General features: G+C 41.3%; 1 protein-coding gene across 5 annotated transcripts; it reads left to right on the forward strand.

Moving 5' to 3' along the window:
* The first annotated feature begins 766 nt into the window (after window positions 1-766).
* On the forward strand, window positions 767-20,026 carry LOC115105093 (cullin-2-like). Of its 5 annotated transcripts, none has more exons than XM_029626691.2 (22): window positions 767-874; window positions 2,067-2,205; window positions 2,472-2,574; window positions 2,776-2,870; window positions 3,932-4,037; window positions 4,171-4,253; window positions 4,625-4,721; window positions 5,000-5,110; window positions 6,589-6,775; window positions 10,506-10,630; window positions 12,032-12,139; window positions 12,390-12,449; window positions 12,657-12,785; window positions 13,040-13,126; window positions 13,871-14,023; window positions 14,663-14,740; window positions 14,899-14,965; window positions 16,334-16,428; window positions 16,522-16,698; window positions 16,801-16,902; window positions 17,019-17,135; window positions 19,303-20,026. In XM_029626691.2, exons 2-22 carry the CDS (start codon window positions 2,087-2,089, stop codon window positions 19,432-19,434), a joined length of 2,331 nt encoding a protein of 776 aa, XP_029482551.1. In that variant the 5' UTR covers window positions 767-874; window positions 2,067-2,086; the 3' UTR covers window positions 19,435-20,026. The 5 variants fall into 5 exon arrangements, with proteins under 5 accessions (XP_029482551.1, XP_029482553.1, XP_029482552.1 ...); XM_029626693.2 differs by having other exon boundaries at window positions 16,522-16,629; XM_029626692.2 differs by having other exon boundaries at window positions 6,589-6,751.
* Window positions 20,027-21,831: the final 1,805 nt, after the last annotated feature.

The raw sequence follows: 21,831 nt of genomic DNA on the forward strand, positions 1-21,831 counted from the left end.
TGACTTTGTTGCGTGATGGCTCAGGAAAAGTTGTCTTGTCTCTGGGCACTGTTCACTCTATGTATGGTACTAAGCGATATTAACCCCGGCTGTACCAAACTAAATGTTGGACTGGAAGCAAGGGGAAATTATGTGCGAGTTGAGATCAATACAAAAGATGATTCTGACAACAACATGAACATGATATTCTCATTGAAGGCGCAGTGATACTTTTCAGATGAAACTGTTAGCAGGCATAGGTGTGTATTTGATGACCAATAGAGCACGGCTTGGAACGCTGCTCGTCCAATCAGCATCCAGGAGCGAAACAACAAGTTTTATACAGTAATACAGTTTGACACAGTCAATATTCAAGACCACTTGAATGACACACAACTTTTTAAGTAGACTGGTTCTTAACTCTTCCAATCATACGAATAATAGCCTACCGTATATATTTTAGTATTTATACTTCACATCTTGCATTTGTACATCTGAAGAAATGTACATTAGTTTTCATACGCATTCATAAACCACTTTTTGCTCTACCTTACAGCTCCCTAACGGGTACCCGTAGATTGTGCCGACACCATTACAAAATAGGGATGTTCTTGCCTTAAAATCTTGTTTTTTTTGTAAGTGTTTGACTCGACGCCCCCTGTAATTGTGACTTTTATTAGATATACATGTTTTCATTGTGCACGATACACATTTACCTTCTCTGATATTATTATATTAAATGCAAATAATTACTACTCCAATACAGTACACCCTACAGCTGATACAATGGTATTTTCCATAAGGTAGGGTAATGGAGAGCTGTAGCTAAGCGAAAGCGATCAAGCCTGTGACAGTGAAGAAACTTGACTTTTATTAACACATATATTAGTTAGAGGTATGTATATATTGGAAATCTTCACGTAACCTTGTTGACATGTTTCTGTAAACCATGATACTGTGATGTAGCGTGTTGTCAGTGCAAATGTATTGAAGTCGCAGCTAGCTAGCTAACGTTAGGAAGCTACCCCAAATCGGTCGCTAGTTAGAAGTGCCAAGCTTTAACTGGATCTCTAAGCTAGCAGCTATACCTAGCTAGATATTTTGGTGCTTCTTCCTAGATACATGGTTGGTTAGCAAATTTAAGACATTGTTCGAGAAAAATATGACTGTTTGTGACATCAATGAGTAGTTAACTAAGTGAAATAGCTATGTCTATAACATGTAGCAACATTCTCCGAAAGTGACAAGCTAGCTTGAATGACGAATGGATAGCTGCAAGCTAGCTAGCCAGGCCTAAAAAAAGTATTGCGGGATATCTAAGGTGAGCATTAAACTCCTCTTGCTACCTGTGACAGTTCAACTCATGTCATGAATGACTGAATATTGTTAGCATATAGCATCGCTGATGTAGTTAGCTAGCAACGTTGGGTAACATGATTACTGATTCTTTTAGCGAAATGTTTTGTTTACAGTGTGTCAATTAGTTTTCTAGTAACAGCCGGTGAATTTGGTGCAACAGTCGAGTTTATTCCCTTTTTAACGTTCGCTATTAATATGAAATTTCGTTGATTGTTTGAATGTTGAGGTGTAACGTTAATGCAATGTAGGCCTAAATCGACATTTGTGTTATTGAGCTGATGCAGTATAATATTTAAATAATTTCCCTGCAAATTTGTACATGACACATTTGTGATATGGCTTTTAGTTTAAGTTGTTACATTAACTGTCATTTGTTTAATTCATGTCATTAACTTTATCACAACACAATGTTTGAGATTGTAATTGCAAACAGTACTTCAAATCAGAGTTAACATCATTATGCTTCAGGCAGATCAGAAAATGATCTGTATTTCCAAGTATTGTTTAATTATTGATACATATTATGTAACAGTTTATCCAATCAGAAGAGGAAAAATACCATTCATATTCGCAGTCTGATGTTGAACTAATTAAAATTGGAGTGTATATTAACTGATTCGACAACAATACATGATTAATCTGCTCTAATACTTCTCAAATAGTTTTCTCCAATATTACAGTGCTGTGCAATCACACCAATAACTGTTATTTTCCCCTCTTTATCTCAGCCTGAAGAAGAAGCCATACGATGTCCTTGAAGCCGCGGGTGGTGGACTTTGATGAAACATGGAACAAGCTACTGACGACAATCAAGGCTGTGGTGATGCTTGATTATGTGGAGAGGGCCACATGGAACGACAGATTCTCGTATCCTTTCCGTTAAAACTCTACAGTAAAAAAAAAAAAGTTCCTGAACTGTCGTTTTTTTGTGTGTGTTTTAGTTTGCCTATGATTTAGGAGGCTAAAATGCCACTGGTCTGTGATTATGTAGTCAAGCCATTATAACAAGCCAAAGTTAACTTTGGGACATTTTCAAGTTCACGTGTCACTTTTTAAAAAGAAAATAATGTCTGCATGTTTTTCTTCTTCAGTGTTACATATGAATGTGTTTGACTCCTTTACTCTAAAATCAGTGACATCTATGCCTTGTGTGTTGCTTACCCAGAGCCTCTGGGTGAAAAGTTATACACAGAGACCAAGGTGTTCCTGGAGAACCATGTCAGACAATTGTACAAGGTAAATACGAATCATAATTTGGGGAAATATATTTGATCTGTTATCTACTAAATGTTAGTCCATTAAGCTATTGATTTCACTTGATTCAGAGAAATTTCCATTGCTTAACATTGGATAGCCTAATAGCTGTATTTGTTGATTGTCTGCTTTTCATTGAGGTGCCAAGGTATTAAACTTATATTTTTTTGTCTGTAATTTCAGAAAGTTCTAGAGTCGGAGGAGAAGGTTTTAGTTATGTACCACAGATACTGGGAGGAGTATAGCAAGGGAGCAGACTACATGGATTGCTTGTACAGGTAATATCCATCAGCCTTTTTATGAATGTTTTGATGAACCCAGAGGAATAGGTGAGCCAATACCCCAGGTTTGACTAAATCTGAAATAATACAGACCATCTTATATGAGTTCAGTCTTACTGTAAGCCCTATCTTTCCTATTGTTTAGTGCCAGTAAACTTGACTGTGGCTGTGTTTTGTAGGAGTTTGCCACAGAAATGTGGTATGAGGTGCATGAGCACTGTAGTTACTGTAGAGTTCAGTCCTTCCTGCTTCTCCCATAGGCTCCCCTCATTATTGGGGATTGTTACCTTGAAACGCTTGTCTTTGAAGTGCCAACAACCATTGACTGTTTCTGTGTGTGTCCTCTTCATTTGAAAATCAATACCCCATAGAGGTATTGGATCTATTTTTACAAGTGCACTTGGGCGGGTAATGTGTTTGTGTGTGTGTGGAATCTGATAGTACTGGAGTAGAGTACTGCTATTGTATAGCTGCCAGCACTTGTCACCTAGTCATGTCTATTTCCTGACCTACCCTGCCATTGACACCTTATATAAAGAACACTGCCACTTCTACAATTTAGGCTAAGCTACATTTTCTCAGGTGTTAAATATAAAATATATGCATTGGTAGATGTTTTGGGAAATGTAAGACTTTGGCTACCTCACCACAGTGACAACTTTAGATATCATCATTTTCGACAACAAGCTCCTCGTCAATTTGAGAAGTAATTTACTATGTTGTCATTCCATCATTTTGTATATATAAATTTGAGTTCATATCGCTTGTCATCACTGTCCTGCTGATGCTAAGTGGACAGCACAGGTGTGAAAACAACTTGTAGATAGTCTGACTGCCATCAGAGCCAGCATTTCTGTCTATCTCTCTGTGGCCTGATAGCCCCTGGGAACTTGGCCATTCACACACACTAGTGAATCTGTAGAGACTTATGGGTCGCCCATAGTGAGCTAGTCTTACCTACACTTTGGTAAATAACTCTAGATAAGAGTTATTATCAAGTGTTATTATTCTAATATGATGTTGTGTATTGCACTTTCTCTCCCCTCTTTCTAATGTAGGTACCTCAACACACAGTTCATCAAGAAGAACAAACTGACAGAGGCAGACTTGCAGTATGGCTATGGATGGGTTGAATTGAACGAACCACTTATGGAGATAGGAGAGGTAAGTCTCAATCATATCTTATTACTTACATTCTCTGTTATTCAGTACAAGTGTCACAATATATCAGTTTGCATTTCTGAGTGCTTACATACAATATTATGTGCTCATACAATTCTCCTTACTGTAATTTCAGCTAGCACTAGACATGTGGAGGAAACTGATGATCGAGCCCCTGCAAGCTGTCCTGATACGGATGCTGCTGAATGAAGTCAAAAAGTTGGTTCTTGGTTAATATGTACAGTAGTTATTGGTTCAAATGTGCACTATGATTATACAAGGCTAGCATTGGAGGAGAAGCTCTTGAGGTGAAATGCACAGTTCTCGTATTTAGTGATTTGTTACTGTCATAATGATTTGGCCTGAAGGTTAGTTTCTGTGAAGATAAAGAAATAACCTTTTGCTCTGTTCTGACATAGTATTGTTGTAGCAGGCTAATCCAGTTTAGGTTATTACTGTTAGGCTACTTATTGAAATAAAATTGAAAACCACAAGTCACCTTCTACTCTTTTAATTCAATTATTTTGCAAGACACATTTAAATGCTGAGTAGAAATGGAATCACCCCTAATGGAGTGTGTTCTCTTCCAGTGACCGGTGCGGTGAGGACCCTAATCAGAAAGTAATCCATGGGGTTATCAACTCCTTTGTTCATGTTGAACAGTACAAGAAAAAGTTTCCTCTCAAGGTGAGTAAGCATCTGTCATATGTTGGTTTCTAGATATTTCTGGACAGTGGTCATTTATGTTTACTCTATAGCCTGTTTTCCCACAGTGAATTATTTTATTTTTAAGTTGTTAGCTTGGAGTCGATAGTCTTTGAAACTCGTTTTTTTATATAGCCACTATGCCGTTGAATAATTGATACTGTTCATGCTTGCCTTTGTTAATTAATGTACAGTATACTGCATGTCCATGCCGACGTGTGTGTTCTCTAAACTCACGCCTGGCTTTTCCTATGTTTCAGTTTTATCAGGAAATCTTCGAAGGGCCATTTCTGACGAAAACAGGAGAATATTACAAACAGGAAGCCTCCAATTTACTGCAAGAGTCCAACTGCTCACAGTATATGGAAAAGGTAAGATGGCGGGAGTAAGTCCACCTAATAGAGATCCATAGTGCTCTATGAATTATAGGATCTCTGTGGTCTAACTGTTCACAGTAGCGTTATGGAAAAAGGTAAGATGTCTGATGGACAGGTAGTGTAGTTCACTTCCTTGTTACCCGCTGCTCTCTGTTTTATTCTTTGTACATAGAATCCAAGAGCTCTACTGTTCTCTATTGTGACCCTAAGAAATACTGTTGTCTCATTGGAAGCATGTAGGCAAACCGTTGATGTTCGGGTAGTATAAATTATGAATTCAGTTAAATAGTGGGACTTGCCATTGCTACAAATGGATATGGTGTATTTTGCTGTGTGTTCTTGGTGTTAGTTTATCAGAGGCTCGGTGACTCTTGGAGCAGCTGTACACAGGCATTGCTCTGCTGTAAGTCTGCGGAGACCCATGGAGCAACCAGCTGTAGCACCGTCAGAGTTTAATCTGTGTATTACTGTTTGACTGACTGACTCTAGTGAAAAGAGATCACAGACAGTCCCTTACATTAGCTAGCTAACTCACATCATGGCTGCCGCCTGGTGCGTCTGAAATGGCACCCTATTCACTATAAACTGTAGTCCACTACTTATGGGCTTTGTGGTAAAGTAGTACTCTATATAGGGAGTAGGGTGCCATTTGGCACTTGGCCTCTGTTCACGAATGGACCTGTAAATTGGTGATCTGATAGCCCTTTAACCAGGATAAACACCACGCTGGCTTTAAAAGGCAATGGGGCAGTGTGTAGGAGTGTCTGGCCATCTGTTGTTCTGCTGAGCGTGACTGAAGTCCCTATAAATGGGATATGTGATATGCCTCGCTCGCTGCCCTGGCCTGCGGTTCTCATGTCCAGACCAGCCTAACGCGATCAAACTGAGGTAGCTTTCCTTTTCAGAAAAACCCAGGCGCTTTAGCTGCTTTTAGCAACGCTAGTATTTGCACACTAGAGTTGCTAGGAATTAGCTTCCAAAAAAACCGTAATAGTCTGCCGGAAGTCAACGTTAAATAACATTTAATTTAAACTTACTCTGCTGATCTTCCATAGGGTTGGTCCTTATACAGGGGGGTACATTTATACAAAAACATCTAATAGAACATAAATGAGACTTTCCAAGCGTGCGTCTGTTGTAGACCCACTTCCTCTCTACTTACCTCATGTCAAACTAAAAGTCCTGAATGTGTGCCATACCGGCACAAAAAAATAACTTGTGGGGGACATTTATTTTTGACATGATGTAAGCAGAGAGGAACTGACCTCACCAAGGAACTGCATGGGTCTACAGCAGACCCACGTTTGGGAATACTGTTTAATTATACGTTCCATTTGATGTTTTTTGGCAGTCATTCAGCCCTATTGGGCCTGGGCCAGTTAGCAAGTAGCGTCTTTGACATGTGCATAATTAACTGTATTTAACAAATTAATCAATCCAATGTGTTCCCTTCCCTCCCTGACTCCACCTAGGTTTTAGGACGGTTGAAAGACGAGGAGGTGCGATGTCGAAAGTACCTGCATCCCAGCTCCTACGCCAAAGTCATCCACGAATGCCAGCAGAGGATGGTGGCGGACCACCTGCAGTTCCTCCATGGGGAGTGTCAGAACATCATCCGCCAGGAGAAGAGAGATGGTCAGTCTGGTTACAGGAGCGACGGTCAGTTTGTTTGATACTAATAGATCCAGGGGCTGGCTTAGACTGTATTACTGTAGTTAGATGGTCAGTCTGTAGCTAGATAGTCAGTCTGAGAGTTAGACAGTCTGTAAATTAGATGGTCAGTCTGTACACTGAACAAAAATATAAACGCAACATGCAACAATTTCAAAGATTGTACTGAGTTACAGTTCATATAAGGAAATCAGTTGGTTTAAATTCATTAGGCCCTAATCCATGGATTTTGGTGGTCACAGATACCTTAAAAACAAAAAAGTAGCTGCTTGGATCAGAAAACCAATCCATATTACATTACATTACATTTAAGTCCACCATTTGCCTCATGCAGCGCGACACATCTTAACATAGAGTTGATCAGGCTGTTGATTGTGGCCTGTGGAATGTTGTCCTACTCTTCAATAGCAGTGCGAAGTTGCTGGATATTGGCGGGAACTGGAACATGCTGTCGTCCATGGAGATTCAAAGCATCCCAAACATGCTCAATGAGTGACATGTCTGATGAGTATACAGGCCAGAACAGAGACATTTTCGTCATCAAGGAATTGTGCACAGATCCTTGCGACATGGGGTTGTGCATTATCATGTTGAAACATGTGGTGATGGCGGCGGATGAATGGTACAACGATGGGCCTCGGGATCTTGTCATGGCATCTCTGTGCATTCAAATTGCCATCGATTAAATTGTGTTCGCTGTCTGTAGTTTATGTCTGCCCATACCATAACCCCACCGCCACCATGGGGCACTCTGTTCACAATGTTGAAATCAGCAAATAGCTCGCCACACAATGCCATACACGCTGTCTGCCATCTTGCCGGGACAATTGAAACCGGGATTCATCCATGAAGAGCACACTTCTCCAGCGTGCCAGTGGCCGTCGAAGGTGAGTATTGGCCCACTGAAGTCAGTTACGATGTAAAAACTGCATTCAGGTCAAGACCCTGGTGAGGACGACAAACATGCAGATGAGCTTCCCTGAGACGGTTTATGACAGTTTGTGCAGAAATTCCTTCAGTTGTGCAAGCCCATAGTTTCATCAGCTGCCCGGGTGGCTGGTCTCAGACGATCCTGCAGGTGAAGAAGCCGAATGTGGAGGTCCTGGGCTGGCGTGGTTACACATGGTCTGCAGTTGTGAGGCCGGTTGGATGTACTGCCAAAATGTCTAACGTCTCGATCACACTGACAGCGTCATTGCATATCCAATGGAACGCTGCGGCATAGTGTTACAGAGGCAGTGCGTTGTGTGGTGCAAACGCTGGATTTATCGAATGTATCCATCAAACTATGTGTAGACGGCTTGACAGAAATGGTAGTAGAAGGTGAATGTTGAACTTTTGTTGCACACACACCCAGATGATGCTGCGTATGATTTTGCGCAAAGACGCTGTTGGTGTGAACGATGCGTAAAACAATTTGAGGCGGGTTGTTGTCGAAAAATTCTCTGCCAACAGCTCTGGTGGACATTCCTGCAGTCAGCATGCCAATTGCATACTCCCTCAACTTGACATCTGTGGCATTGTGTTCTGTGACAAAACTGCACATTGTAGAGTGGCCTTTTATTGTCCCCAGCACAAGGTGCGCCTGTGTAAGGATAATGCTGTTTAATCAGCTTCTTGATATGCCACACCTGTCAGGTGGATGGATTATCTTGGCAAAGGAAAAATGCTCATTAACAGGGATGTAAGCAAATTTGTGCACAGAATTAGAGAAAAATAAGCTTTTAGTACGTACAGTTGAAGTCAGAAGTTTACATACACCTTAGCCAAATACATTTAAACTCCGTTTTTCACAATTCCTGACATTTAATCCTAGTAAAAATTCCCTGTATTAGGTCAGTTAGAATCACCACTTTATTTTAAGAATGTGAAATGTCAGAATAATAGTAGAAATAATGATTTATTTCAGCCTTTATTTCTTTCATCACATTCCCAGTAGGTCAGAAGTTTACATACCCTCAATTAATATTTGGTAGCATTGCCTTTAAAATTGTTTAACTTGGGTCAAACGTTTCAGGTAGCCTTCCACAAACTTCCCACAATAAGTGAATTTTGGCCCATTCCTCCTGACAGAGCTGGTGTAACTTAGTCAGGTTTGTAGGCCTCTTTGTTCACACACTTTTTCAGTTCTGCCCACAAATCTTCTATAGGATTGAGGTCAGGGCTTTGTGATGGCCACTCCAATACCTTGACTTTGTTGTCCTTAAGCCATTTTGCCACAACTTTGGAAGTATGCTTGGGGTCATTGTCCATTTGGAAGCCCCATTTGCGACCAAGCTTTAACTTCTTGACTGATGTCTTGAGATGTTGCTTCAATACATCCATATAATTTTTTTCCCTCATGATGCCATCTATTTTGTGAAGTGCACCAGTTTTTCCTGCAGCAAAGCACCCCCACAACATGATGATGCTATCACCGTGCTTCACGGTTGGGATGGTGTTCTTCGGCTTGCAAGTCTCCCCTTTTTCCTCCAAACATAATGATGGTCATTATGTCCAAACAGTTCTATCTTTGTTTCATCAGACCAGAGGACATTTCTCCAAAAAGTACAATCTTTGTCCCCATGTGCAGTTGCAAACCGTAGTCTGGCTTTTTTAATTGAGGTTTTGGAGCAGTGGCTTCTTCCTTGCTGAGCGGCCTTTCAAGTTATGGGATTAGTTTATGGGATTAGTTTTCCTGTGGATACAGATACTTTTGTACCTGTTTCCTCCAGTATCTTCACAAAGTCCATTGCTGCTGTTCTGGGATTGATTTTGCACTTTTCTCACCAAAGTACATTAATCTCTAGGAGACAGAACTCGTCTCCTTCCTGAGCGGTATGACCGCTGCATGGTCCCATTGTGTTTATACTTGCGTACTATTGTTTGTACAGATGAAAGTAATACCTTCAGGCGTTTGGAAATTGCTCCCAAGGATGAACCAGACTTGTGGAGGTCTATAATTTTTTTTCTGAGGTCTTGGCTGATTTATTTGGGTTTTCCCATGATGTCAAGCAAAGAGGCACTGAGTTTGAAGGTAGGCCATGAAATACATCCACAGGTACACCTCCAATTGACTCAAATGATGTCAATTAGCCTATCCGAAGCTTCTAAAGCCGTGACATCATTTTATGGAATTTTCCAAGCTGTTTCAAGGCACAGTCAACTTAGTGTATGTAAACTTCTGACCCACTGGAATTGTGATAGATTATTTCACTTATAATTCAATATGTTTGTAAACAATTGTTGGAAAAATTACTTGTCATGCACAAAGTAAATGTCCTAACCGACTTGACAGAACTATAGTTTGTTAACAAGAAATTTGTGGAGTGGTTGAAAAATGAGTTTTAATGTCTCTAGTGTATGTAAACTTTTGACTTCAACTGTATGGAACATTTCTGGGATCTTTTATTTCAGCTCAGGCAACATGGGACCAACACTTGTTGCGTTTTATAATTTTGTTTAGTGTAGATAGGCAGTATAGTTAGATGGTCAGTCTGGTAGCTACTAACCTATAGAGCCAGGGGCTGGCTTAAAGCCAGTGTTAATTAAGCACAGGTCATCCTTTCTTTGGCGATTGAACAGGCTGTATTTGACCTGGCTGGCTAAATCCTAAATGTTTCTGGCCATTACCATAGCAAATAGCTATCAGATTTCAAATTGTCCATAGAACATCCAGCTGTGGCTGACTGTGAAGAGCTCCATAACCCCACATCTCTTCCCTCTCTCTCCCCTACAGACATGGCTAACATGTACACCCTGCTACGAGCCGTGTCCAGTGGTTTACCTCACATGATCCAGGAGCTCCAGGTCCATATCCACGACGAGGGCATCCGAGCCACCAGTAACCTCTCTCAGGAAAACGTATGTCACATCTCTACCTCCCCAAGTTATCACTCTACATTATCAGTATGCATGATCAGATGATGTTTTTAGATTTTTACGTTCTTTTACAATACAAAACATACACTGACAACAGCCTACAGACTCACGTCAACGTCATCACCCCTGCCCCAGACCCACCTGCTCACACCCCCATCTCCAGCGCCCGCATCACTCTCCGCTTCATGGCCTCAAACTGCACCATTTTGTTTCTATCCGTCACCCACAAGCACTTTCAACATTTAGATAAGAAAGCATTTGACCTTTCCATTGCGTTAACTATGGAGGATTTGTTGATTTCCAGTTTTTAAGTATACACTTTTTCACGATGATTGGCAAGAAAAGTATCGTCCAATCGTTCGGTATCTCACTGCACCCTCATTTGCCATGTCTTATAATATGCAGACAGACGGATTACATTGTGCTACTTCTGACGGTCATCTTTCAAACTCCGGCCGTAACTTTTGGAAGAAGTTCCTAGAAGTCATGGATTATGGAGTCATTATTAGTTTCCCACTTAAAGACATGACTCTGCCATTGTGCTGTACAAATTGTGAATGTAGTGTCTTGTATAATACATTCTATACATTAGTTTTATACTGGATTAAGCATACATTTTTGTCAACTGTAATTTCGTAAGTTATGTTCCAACGACTATTATTCCTACATCTGGGTTCCAATAGTTCATCTTTTTTTTTCCCTAAGTGATTGTCAGGTTTTGCATAGCTAACCTATAATATGAACATCCTTTTCTGACTCGAATATTTGACTCACATGATCATTATCATAAACCTGATATGACAAGAATAGGTCACCAATAACGCGTCTCAGTAAAACGACAGTCCTAGATGGGTTGTTTTGGGGGGCTTAAAACACTAGCTATACGTGATCAGATTATCAATAACTCACAGTTAACACACACAACCCTTTAAACCGCCTATGCTCTTTTTAAATCCCCTCTTTGAAAGTCACTGAGGTCTCTTCTAGCCATGGTAGTCAAAATAATGGGCAACTTGGCATTTTAATACATGATGGAATGCTAATTGCCACACCTGCGTTACCATATTTCTACAGTTTATCTTAAAATGAGATTTTAACCTTAACCACACTGTGTACCTTATGCCTAACCCTAAATGTAAATTAAGACCAAAAAGCAGTTAAAAAAAATAATATATATATATATATATATATATATATATATATATATATATAGGCAATTTTGACTAATGGAAACCAAGCACCTGCTTTCAATATACTTTATATCCCTGATTTACTCAGGTGGTTCCTTTTATTTTAGCTGTTACCGGTATCTGATTATATCTCTAACATAATATAACAGGCCACTGCTAAACCTCCTGTTGTTTCATTTGTTTCCCTCCCCAGATGCCAACCCTGTTTGTGGAGTCCGTGTTGGAGGTTCACAGTAAATTTGTTCAGCTCATTAACACAGTCCTGAATGGGGATCAGCACTTCATGAGCGCACTTGATAAGGTATTATCATTATGACTCCCTGGCAAAATCACAATGTGGACACTAGACAGTTAATACCAGTAGGTGGCGGTAGTGAGCTGTTTGTCTTCACTATAGGATGTGCTTCCAGATTGTTCCTCACTCCCTGCGGGAAAGAATCAAGTTTGTATATATGAAGGCTCTTCGTTGGTTAAATCATAACTGTTAACTCTTGGTATATCTACGTCTAAGCTGTAGATGTAAAATGACTGCCTTGTTTGATACTCCCCAGGCTTTGACGTCTGTGGTTAACCACAGGGAGCCCAAATCCATCTGCAAAGCACCTGAACTGGTGAGGCTCATTCATAACACCCGAGGTTTGGAAATGTGTGGTGTTATAAGATCATACCCTGGTAATAGACAAAGTAAAAACCCTGTGCACAGCAGTGGGTCTAGATCTCTACTACTCTACCTGTGTGCGTTTAAAAAAATATTTATTTTTATTTTGTAGACCATAGTCATTTCTGACCGTGTGGTGTTTTGCCATTTATCCATATAGCTCGCCAAGTATTGTGACAATCTGCTGAAGAAGTCTGCAAAGGGAATGACAGAGAACGAGGTGGAAGACAAGCTGACCAGCTTCATTACCGTGTTCAAGTACATAGATGACAAGGACGTTTTTCAAAAGGTAGCTGGCATTAGCCAGCTGGCATTAGCATTAGCTGGCAGACGGTAGCTGGCATTAGCGTCATTATCTCAAATGACCAGGGATATTGACTGCTAGTATGGCTGCTTTTTATTCCTTCCAGACTGAATTTGTGATTCACTTAAAGAGCATTAAACAAACAGATGTTTTTTTTGGGAAGCTGAGATAATGAATTGATGTTTTGTTTTCTACTTAATTAAGTTTTTCACTCTCCCCCCTTTCTTTCTTTCGCACAGTTTTATGCAAGAATGTTAGCCAAGCGGTTAATACACGGGCTGTCTTTGTCCATGGACTCGGAAGAAGCCATGATCAACAAACTAAAGGTGAAATAAGACTCTTTTCAACTTTAGCAGGCGCCGGTTAAGGTCTTTTCCAAGACAGAAAGGCTTCTGACGTGTGGGATAATCTCCTGTTTCTGTAGCGTGAAAAACCTTGACGTACAAGTACACTCCCTGGACAAGACGCTAACGGAATGCCAATAATTCATGCCATAATTAAGCATCACTCTCTAAACTTGTCAGTTTTTCACTTTAAAATGCTTTTCCACATAACTCTCAGACCAACCCTTAAAGCAGTGATATTTAAAGTCAGAGTTGCGACACCTAGTGCGATCGTGGGGGTAACTGCAGAGGGATAGACAAAATAAACAAGTTTAAAAAATGTTTTTCTTCTATGGAACAATATACAAAGATTTTTGAGAAAGATTCTTTGAAAAAAAACAATTTTGAGTAAATGTATTTTTGGTTTATTTTAATAAGAGATCAAGATGTAATGATTTGAAGGTTATTTGTTGATTTAAAAATGTACATTTTAAGATTGTGTCTTGGGTCGCGAGAAATTCTTGCGGGAAGAATGTGTTCCTTGCTGAAAGAGTATGAATACCACTGCCTCCAAGACGTCCTCCAGTGATTTTTGAACTTTTTACTCTTATGGGAATCAGTGATGTCATCGACCTCCCCTTGCTTGAGGAACAATAGAGGAGCATTAAAGAAACCCCCCCCCCCAAACACACACACACTTCTCCCTTTCCCAGGTATAACCCTGTGAACTCTCTGTCCCCCCTGCAGCAAGCGTGCGGCTACGAGTTCACAAGCAAGCTGCACAGAATGTACACAGACATGAGCGTCAGCGCAGACCTGAACAACAAATTCAACAACTTCATCAAGACCCAGGAATCACCGGTCGAACTGGGCATCAGCTTCCAGATCTACGTATTACAGGTGAGAGGTGGTTGTTACTAGGGCTGGGGATTGCCAGGGACCTCGCGATACGATATTATTGTTTTTCCAAACATATTGCTCACTATATGAATGCTGCAGAGAGATGAGAGAGCACGATAAAAAGGGGTTTTGATCAGTCAGGGAAATTAAAGTGCTGGAAAAAATTTGGCTCACTATTTAAAAAGATTGAGAACAAGCTATAGAATGAAAAATACAGGTGTTTTAAAATGTTACTGTCACATCAAAGAATATAATACAATAACTTTGTTTTTCCTGAGGGGAAACTTCTGGAGTGGTTGGGATTTTTTTTTAATTAACATAGGCCAGGCATACTTGAGGTTACACATATAACACAAAACAGAGGACAGAGAGTGGCCAAATGACATCATCATAGCCATTACCAATAGTAGAACCGGACTCCCTGCTAGGAAAGAAAACACCAATGTGTTTTTTTCCCCGAATAAATTGGTTGTTGTGACAGTACAGTGAAACAGGGTAATTGGGGAATTATCTGTGGTTTTTAAAGTAGTTTTTAAAGATTAGGCAACTTCAGGCACGTTTGCTGTGAAGCTCAATGACTATGGTGGTGGAGATATCTTACCGTGTGTGTCTGCGCATGTGTGTGTTGGCTCGTTGCAGGCAGGAGCCTGGCCCCTCACACACGTCCCCTCCTCTACCTTTGCCATCCCACAAGAGCTGGAGAAGAGTGTTCAGATGGTGAGTAGTGGTTCTGGAGACGCGGTTGTTTAGAGAGGGCCGTGCCCTTAGAGATATAGCAGTATCTTTCTGTGGTTCCCAAAGATTACACATGGCTGTTCAACAAAACTGCAGATGTTAATCTTATGTCATTCTGACATGATTGTTTTCCTCTGCAGTTTGAGTTGTTCTATAATCAGCACTTCAGCGGGAGGAAGTTGACCTGGCTGCACTATCTCTGCACAGGTACACACGCACACACACACGCACACGCAGCAAATGATAGTAGTACAGAAACCCAGTGCAAAAGATGTGGAATGTTTAGTTGACAGCAGTAGGGAAGAGTTTGGTCATTTGAGCCAAAGGTGAGTGTTGTCACTAGGAAACCATACACAAAATGTATAATTTTACCAAATATTTAGGAAAAGGTCATAATTTCATTGAGTATGTGAAGGAAGAAACAAAATGGAAAAAGTGGTAAGCAAGTTTGGTCCAAAAAACACATTTTCACCAAGTCAAATTAGTTTGTGTTAATAGGTTTCAAGATGCTTGAATCTAAGTAGATCGTTTTAGGATTGTTCTATACATCAGTTGGGGTCTCTATAAGCTACAATATGAGTTACTTAACCTAGCATAAAAGTGCATCCTTCTAGCTGTGTGGGCTAATCTGGTCAAAATGTTTGCCTTGGGGTAAGTTGACCCAATGGCAAATTGAGCAAATTGAAGTGTTTTCTTCCCAGGCGTAATGGCACATTGTCACTGGGATATGAGGTAACAACCATGTAAAAAAAGAAAGTACAGTGTTTGTTAGGCGTTAAAAGATGGTTAAAATGATTAAAATACAACAAAGCGATTGCATTGTGTTTGGGAAATATAATATTTCATTCAGTACAGACATTTGTAGGGGGCTTAATTTACCCTGTCCCAGGGCTCAACTTACCCCATACTGTAGTAAGTTGTGCTTTGAGACCAAAAATTAGACAAACTATGTTTTCACAACTCTAATGTTTACATGAATTCTGATTCTTTCCAGGGATGCACAACATCCTGAAACATATATGTAGATATCTTTGTTGGAAAGAATACTGTACAGAGTGATGCTGAATATAAACTGGCTCAACTCAACCACTCTCACTACCTTATGTTTCACTGAAACTGAAATCGCATCCATAGCTCAACAAGAGTAACAGGGTGAGACTTCTATAGTCTGAAATGGATTGTCTGCATACACTGCAGGGTGTTTTATCCCAAATCAGTGTGATACTACGACAGGTCCATGTTAGAGAGGCTCTGATTCTACCGAACACTGAGCTGCACCTGGCACCACTACTACATGATCCATGAAATCACACAGCGCTAAGACCGTGATGACTCCTTCTAACATTACAACAGCATACATTCCCCACACAAACACTGCAATTAATGGATTGGAACTAAATCCCTCTTTGCGGTTACAAGAATACCCAGAGAACACTGGATTGGGGATTACTTTTGTTTGATTTCTCCTTGCTTTTTCTTACAAGCCGTTATCAGTAGGTGTGATGAATAAGATGGTGGTATTGATGTACAGCATTGGTGGTGATGATGGTAATGATTGGCACCCCTCTTCTTCAGGTGAGGTGAAGATGAACTATCTCTCCAAGCCCTACGTTGCCATGGTGACCACCTACCAGATGGCGGTGCTGCTGGCGTTCAACAACAGTGAGACGGTGTGTTACCAAACCGACATGTTTAGTGGAAATGGGCTGTCTTAACTGTGCCCTAACTAAGTAGTCACTTAGCATGCTATCATATCCTAACAGGTAGGCTACAAGGAGCTCCAGGACTCCACCCAGATGAATGAGAAAGAGCTTCAGAAGACCATCAAGTCCCTGCTGGATGTCAAGATGCTCAACCACGACTCCCAAAAGGTCAGGGGTCAGGTGTCAGCAGCAACAGATTCACCTGGAGATCTGGAGTCAGCAGGGTCTTCTTTATTGGTTAGGAGGATTTTAAAGCATCTCATCTTGGCATTTGTGTTAATCCTCAGTTCTTTTGGATACTCTCATCAGTCAGTGGGTAACTCTTTTTCTCGTCTTCAGGAGGAAATTGAGGCAGAGTCCACATTTTCACTAAATATGAGTTTCACCAGTAAAAGAACAAAGTTCAAGATCACAACGTCAATGCAGAAAGACACACCACAGGTACAGTACCCTATACCCTTGATTGCTCATCCTACAATGCAAACACATCTGCTGTTGTCTGTGTCAACATGTCTGCCTCCGTGTAAAGCCCTATATCTGTGTTTCCAACCCTGCAGGAGATGGAGCAGACGAGGAGTGCAGTGGATGAGGACCGCAAAATGTATTTACAAGCTGCTATCGTGAGAATCATGAAGGCACGCAAAGTGCTCAGACACAATGCCCTAATACAGGAGGTGAGTTTTAATGTCGCACACGTCCAACCATGTACAGGGGATCGACACACCCTCGTAAGACTGACTGTCCTACAAAATCCTCGACTTCGGCGATGTCATTTACAAAATAGCTTCCAACACTCTACTCAACAAATTGGATGCAATCTATCACAGTGCCATCCGTTTTGTCACCAAAGCCCCATATACTACCCACCACTGCGACCTGTACTCTCTCGTTGGCTGGCCCTCGCTACATACTCGTCGCCAAACCCACTGGCTCCAGGTCATCTGCAAGTCTTTGCTAGGTAAAGCCCTGCCTTATCTCAGCTCACTGGTCACCATAGTAGCACCCACCCGCAGCACGCGCTCCAAGCAGGTATATTTCACTGGTCACCCCCAAAGCCGACACCTACTTTGGCCGCCTTTCCTTCCAGTTCTCTGCTGCCAATGACTGGAAAGAACTGCAAAAATCTGGAGACTCATATCTCCCTCACTAGCTTCAAGCACCAGCTGTCAGAGCAGCTCACAGATCATTGCACCTGTACATAGCCCATCAGTAAATAGCCCACCCAACTACCGCATCCCCATACGGTATTTATTTATTTATTTTGCTCCTTTGCACCCTAGTATCTCTACTTGCACACTCATCTTTTGCACATCTATCACTCCAGTGTTTAATTGCTATATCGTAATTACCTTGCCACTATGGCCTATTTTTTTATTGCCTTACCTCCATTATCTTACCTCATTTGCACACACTGTATATAGACTTTTTCTACTGTATTATTGACTGTATGTTTGTTTATTCCATGTGGAACTCTGTGTTGTTTTTGTCGCACTGCTTTGCTTTGTCTTGGCCAGGTCGCAGTTGTAAATGAGAACTTGTTCTCAACTAGCCTACCTGGTTAAATAAAGGTGAAATAAAAAAAATGTAATAAATAAAAACACACAAGTTAATGTACACGAACTGAACAGATGCCTGAGCTAGAGGGAGACACTAGCCTGGTCACTGATCTGTTTGTGCTGTCTTGTCAATGGCCATAGGAGTTTTCTACACCGCACCAGCAGATTTGGGAACAGGCAAGGGAGATACAGGTTGAGACATGGAAATGGAGAGATCCAATGGTTTCCCTGAGATCACAGCTCTGTCTTTACCCTGCCAGAGGGAGTACTGTGTCCTCCCTGGTGTGCCTCTCTAACCTATGTCTCTTCCTGCTATCTTCCTGTGTTGATGTTCTACTCTGTTGTCAGGTGGGTGAATTCCTTCCCTGATGGTAAGATACTGTTATGCCGTCTGTGAGTCGAGAACCCAGAACAGAGAGATGTGTCAGGATGGAATGAGTGTCTCTCCTTATGGATGATGTCAGAACACGCCTGCGGACTGGAGAGACGGCCCCTTGCTCTCAGCTGTCACCACTTTCTCCCTCGCTCGCTCTCTTTCTCCCTCGCTCTCTCTCATGTACTCACTCACCATGTTCTTTCTCCCTAACAACACACCACCTCCAACTGCTGTTTTTCTTTTTCTGTTTGTACTTTAAATGGTTCAATATTTGTTATTTCAGTCGAAGAATATAATGAGGGCATAAGTGACTGCTTTAGTGGCTTACCTTTCCCACCACATATGCATATGCCCCTCATCTCTTGAGCAATCTCCTACTGTTCCATGCTTGCAACACCTCTCCATGGAGAGATTGGTACATACCCGAGATGCTGGTTGCCCAGGGCCTACCTGTGATGTGGTCTCTAACTCCTGCATGTGCTCTCGCTGGTCCTTGGGCTGTACGTGATTGCGCAAGAGAAGAGCTGTATTATCACTAGGTGCGTGAGATAACTGAACACCGCTCCAAGGGAGGTTCTGTAGCAAATTGAACAGAAGACGAGTGTATCTGAACGGCCTTTCAGTACAGACTGGATTTCTTTACACATCCAGTAAACCTCTCAGAGCTCACTCTATGGCTTTACAGACCATTCCATTGGGCACAGCTGTACTATCGCAAGCAAAGGCAGTTGAGGTTGATTGTTTTTGTTAATATCCAGCTGGAGAAATAAACGGCATGCTGCAACAGGAAAAATAACAATATCGAATCCGGAGGGAATGTTCACTGCGTTGACGATGGATCTATTAACCAACGACAGAGTAACGCAGTTTGTTCATTTCTCTCTCTGTCTGTTTTATTTCTCCACTCAGGTCATCAATCAGTCCAAAGCCAGATTTAACCCCAGTATCAGCATGATCAAGAAGTGCATTGAGGTGCTCATCGACAAGCAGTACATCGAGAGGAGCCAGAGCTCTGCAGACGAGTATAGCTACGTGGCGTAATGGCGGGATAATGGTGTATAAGGCCCCTACCCCAACCAACTGCTGGCTAAGCAAAGAACGACAGAGGCCATTCTTCATTTATTTTTGGGCTGTCGCTGTCTCGCATGCTCCTATAAGGAGGGATGAAGCAGGTCTGTGGGCCTCCATCTTGGAAACAAACAAAACTGTTCAACCCAGACAGCCACCGAGTCATGACACCCTCTGGCCCCCATCCCTTCCCCATCTGATTTTATGCTGTTTACAACATCACCAGTGCCACGCACCCATTGCGTCAATGGAAAATGCCTGTAGGTATCTGAGCGCAAAGCTGATAATACATTTTTGGTCGACTTAGCCGAAAACAAAAAAAGAATGGGGGGGGGGGGAAAGCGAGTGAGCTGTGACATTGACAAAAATGTTAGAGACTAGACGCGGAAAACCATGCTTTCTTTTCTCACGTTTGCAGTTGTTTTTAAATGTATCGAAGTTAAGAAAAAAATATTGTAATAAAACCGGTAAACTGATAACTGTATCTACTTTCAAATGTAAAGAAAAAACAAATTGAGGTGACAAACATGATCCTGCTGCTTGTCAAATAAATAAATAAAATACTGAGGGTTTTTGGTAAATATTTCAAAGGAGTGTGTATGGGTCAGTGTGATGAAAAATGAACAGGATGGATGTATTGTCTCTTTATTACCAAAGCCTACCTCCAGGGGGAGTGCAAGGGGACACATTATTATTACTTAAGGAGTTACAAATTGTTATGTAATTTACAATCCTGTATTCTTGTATTCCAATGCTGTTGATTGCTTTATTTGTTAATGCTTAAGATGAGAAAACCAGGGTCCACTGGTCACAACACCTGGCCAACCAGTAGCTTTGCCCAAGGACCAGTGAGAAGATCTACGGCCGTATGTATCGAGCATCTCCGAGTAAGAGTGCTGATCTAGGGTTAGGTAACTCCTGTCCATATAATCCCATTTTATGATTTAAAATACTAAACTGATCCTAGATCTGTAGTCCTACTGTGAGGCGCTTGATACATGCAGCCCCAGGGCCAAGAGGCTGAGATTTGCTGATCACTGTTTCAGGCATCCTGAGCTGGGCGACAGCAGTCTCATACTGTGAGTACCCTGAAGACCACATGAAACAGGACCAACCAGCTGTCATGATTAACAGAGAGCTATGGCATGCCATGATCTGGCATTTGGCCCCCATATGCATGTAAGCACATAATTTAGTATAAGGTTTATTTAAATACCACCCATTTGGAGGGATCCATTGCGAATATATAGGTTTGTTTCTTAGCCTCATCTGATTAATCTAACAATGGATGTATTACAGAATAAAATATGTATTACCATTTTAATTAATGTGATGGTTTATTTGGGAGGTGGGACTGCATTCCAGCTGACTTGGACGTGCTCCCTCGTCATTAGCATGCAGCGTGGTCATCTATCCAGATGTGCTCTGTCCCTGGTACATCTATCCAGATGTTCTCCTGCCTCCCTCTGTCCGTCTCTCTACAAATCTCTCTCCCACGTCTGTCGTCTGCTGCTCATCAGGGCCATTAGAACTTTCATATGGACAATGGAACTTGGCTGGATTATAGCAAGTATTTCTATTTGCGATTCACATGAGGCATGCAGCTATTGCATACTGGTTTAGAGGCATATTTGAAGACCTTTTCGTCCTCAGTCACAAACAGTCTGCACAACGTGACAAACCGTTCTAGTGCAGGCATGCAGCATGGTCATCTCTCCAGATGTGCTCTGTCCCTCTCCAAAAATCTATGTCCATCTGCCGTCTTCTGCTGATCAGGACCATTAGCGCTGCAATTTAGACAACTGAATACTTGGCTGGATTCTGTTCAGAATATCTATTCATGAAAGCAGAGCTGACAGAGAGCGGCCAACTGGTGCGTCCTGGAAAAAATGGTCCTAAACTGAGTGAGAGGGAGGATATTCGTCAATGGCCTGTGTTCCTTGTAGGAGGCATGGGCTGAAGCCAAGAAGTAATTCGAGATTCCCAATATATGCTATTGCATAGCCCTACTACTGGAGAGGAGGAATATTTATGTGCTTACAAAAATGTGCATACCATGAGAAACTGTTCAAATTGAGACCATTAAACACCTTTTTAGCTCTGTCTATGCTTGCCTTTAGAGATTTTTTTTTTTTTTTACCCTAAAATAGATTGTCTATGGTGTAAAGGTCACTGACATTGGTGTATTATTATAATGAGGTAAGAGTACACTTGGAAGCGCTGACCCGAGCAAAAAAATACAAATCTAAAACTTCAACAGTCTTGACCGATATGTTTTTCTTGCACATTAAGAGACTCTTTAAGGACCTGATCATTTTTCCAAAAATGTATTAATGAAAATAGAATAGAGTAGAACATAACAGAATAATG

Source organism: Oncorhynchus nerka, linkage group LG22 (assembly GCF_034236695.1).
Source record: "Oncorhynchus nerka isolate Pitt River linkage group LG22, Oner_Uvic_2.0, whole genome shotgun sequence".
Taxonomy (NCBI): domain Eukaryota; kingdom Metazoa; phylum Chordata; class Actinopteri; order Salmoniformes; family Salmonidae; genus Oncorhynchus; species Oncorhynchus nerka.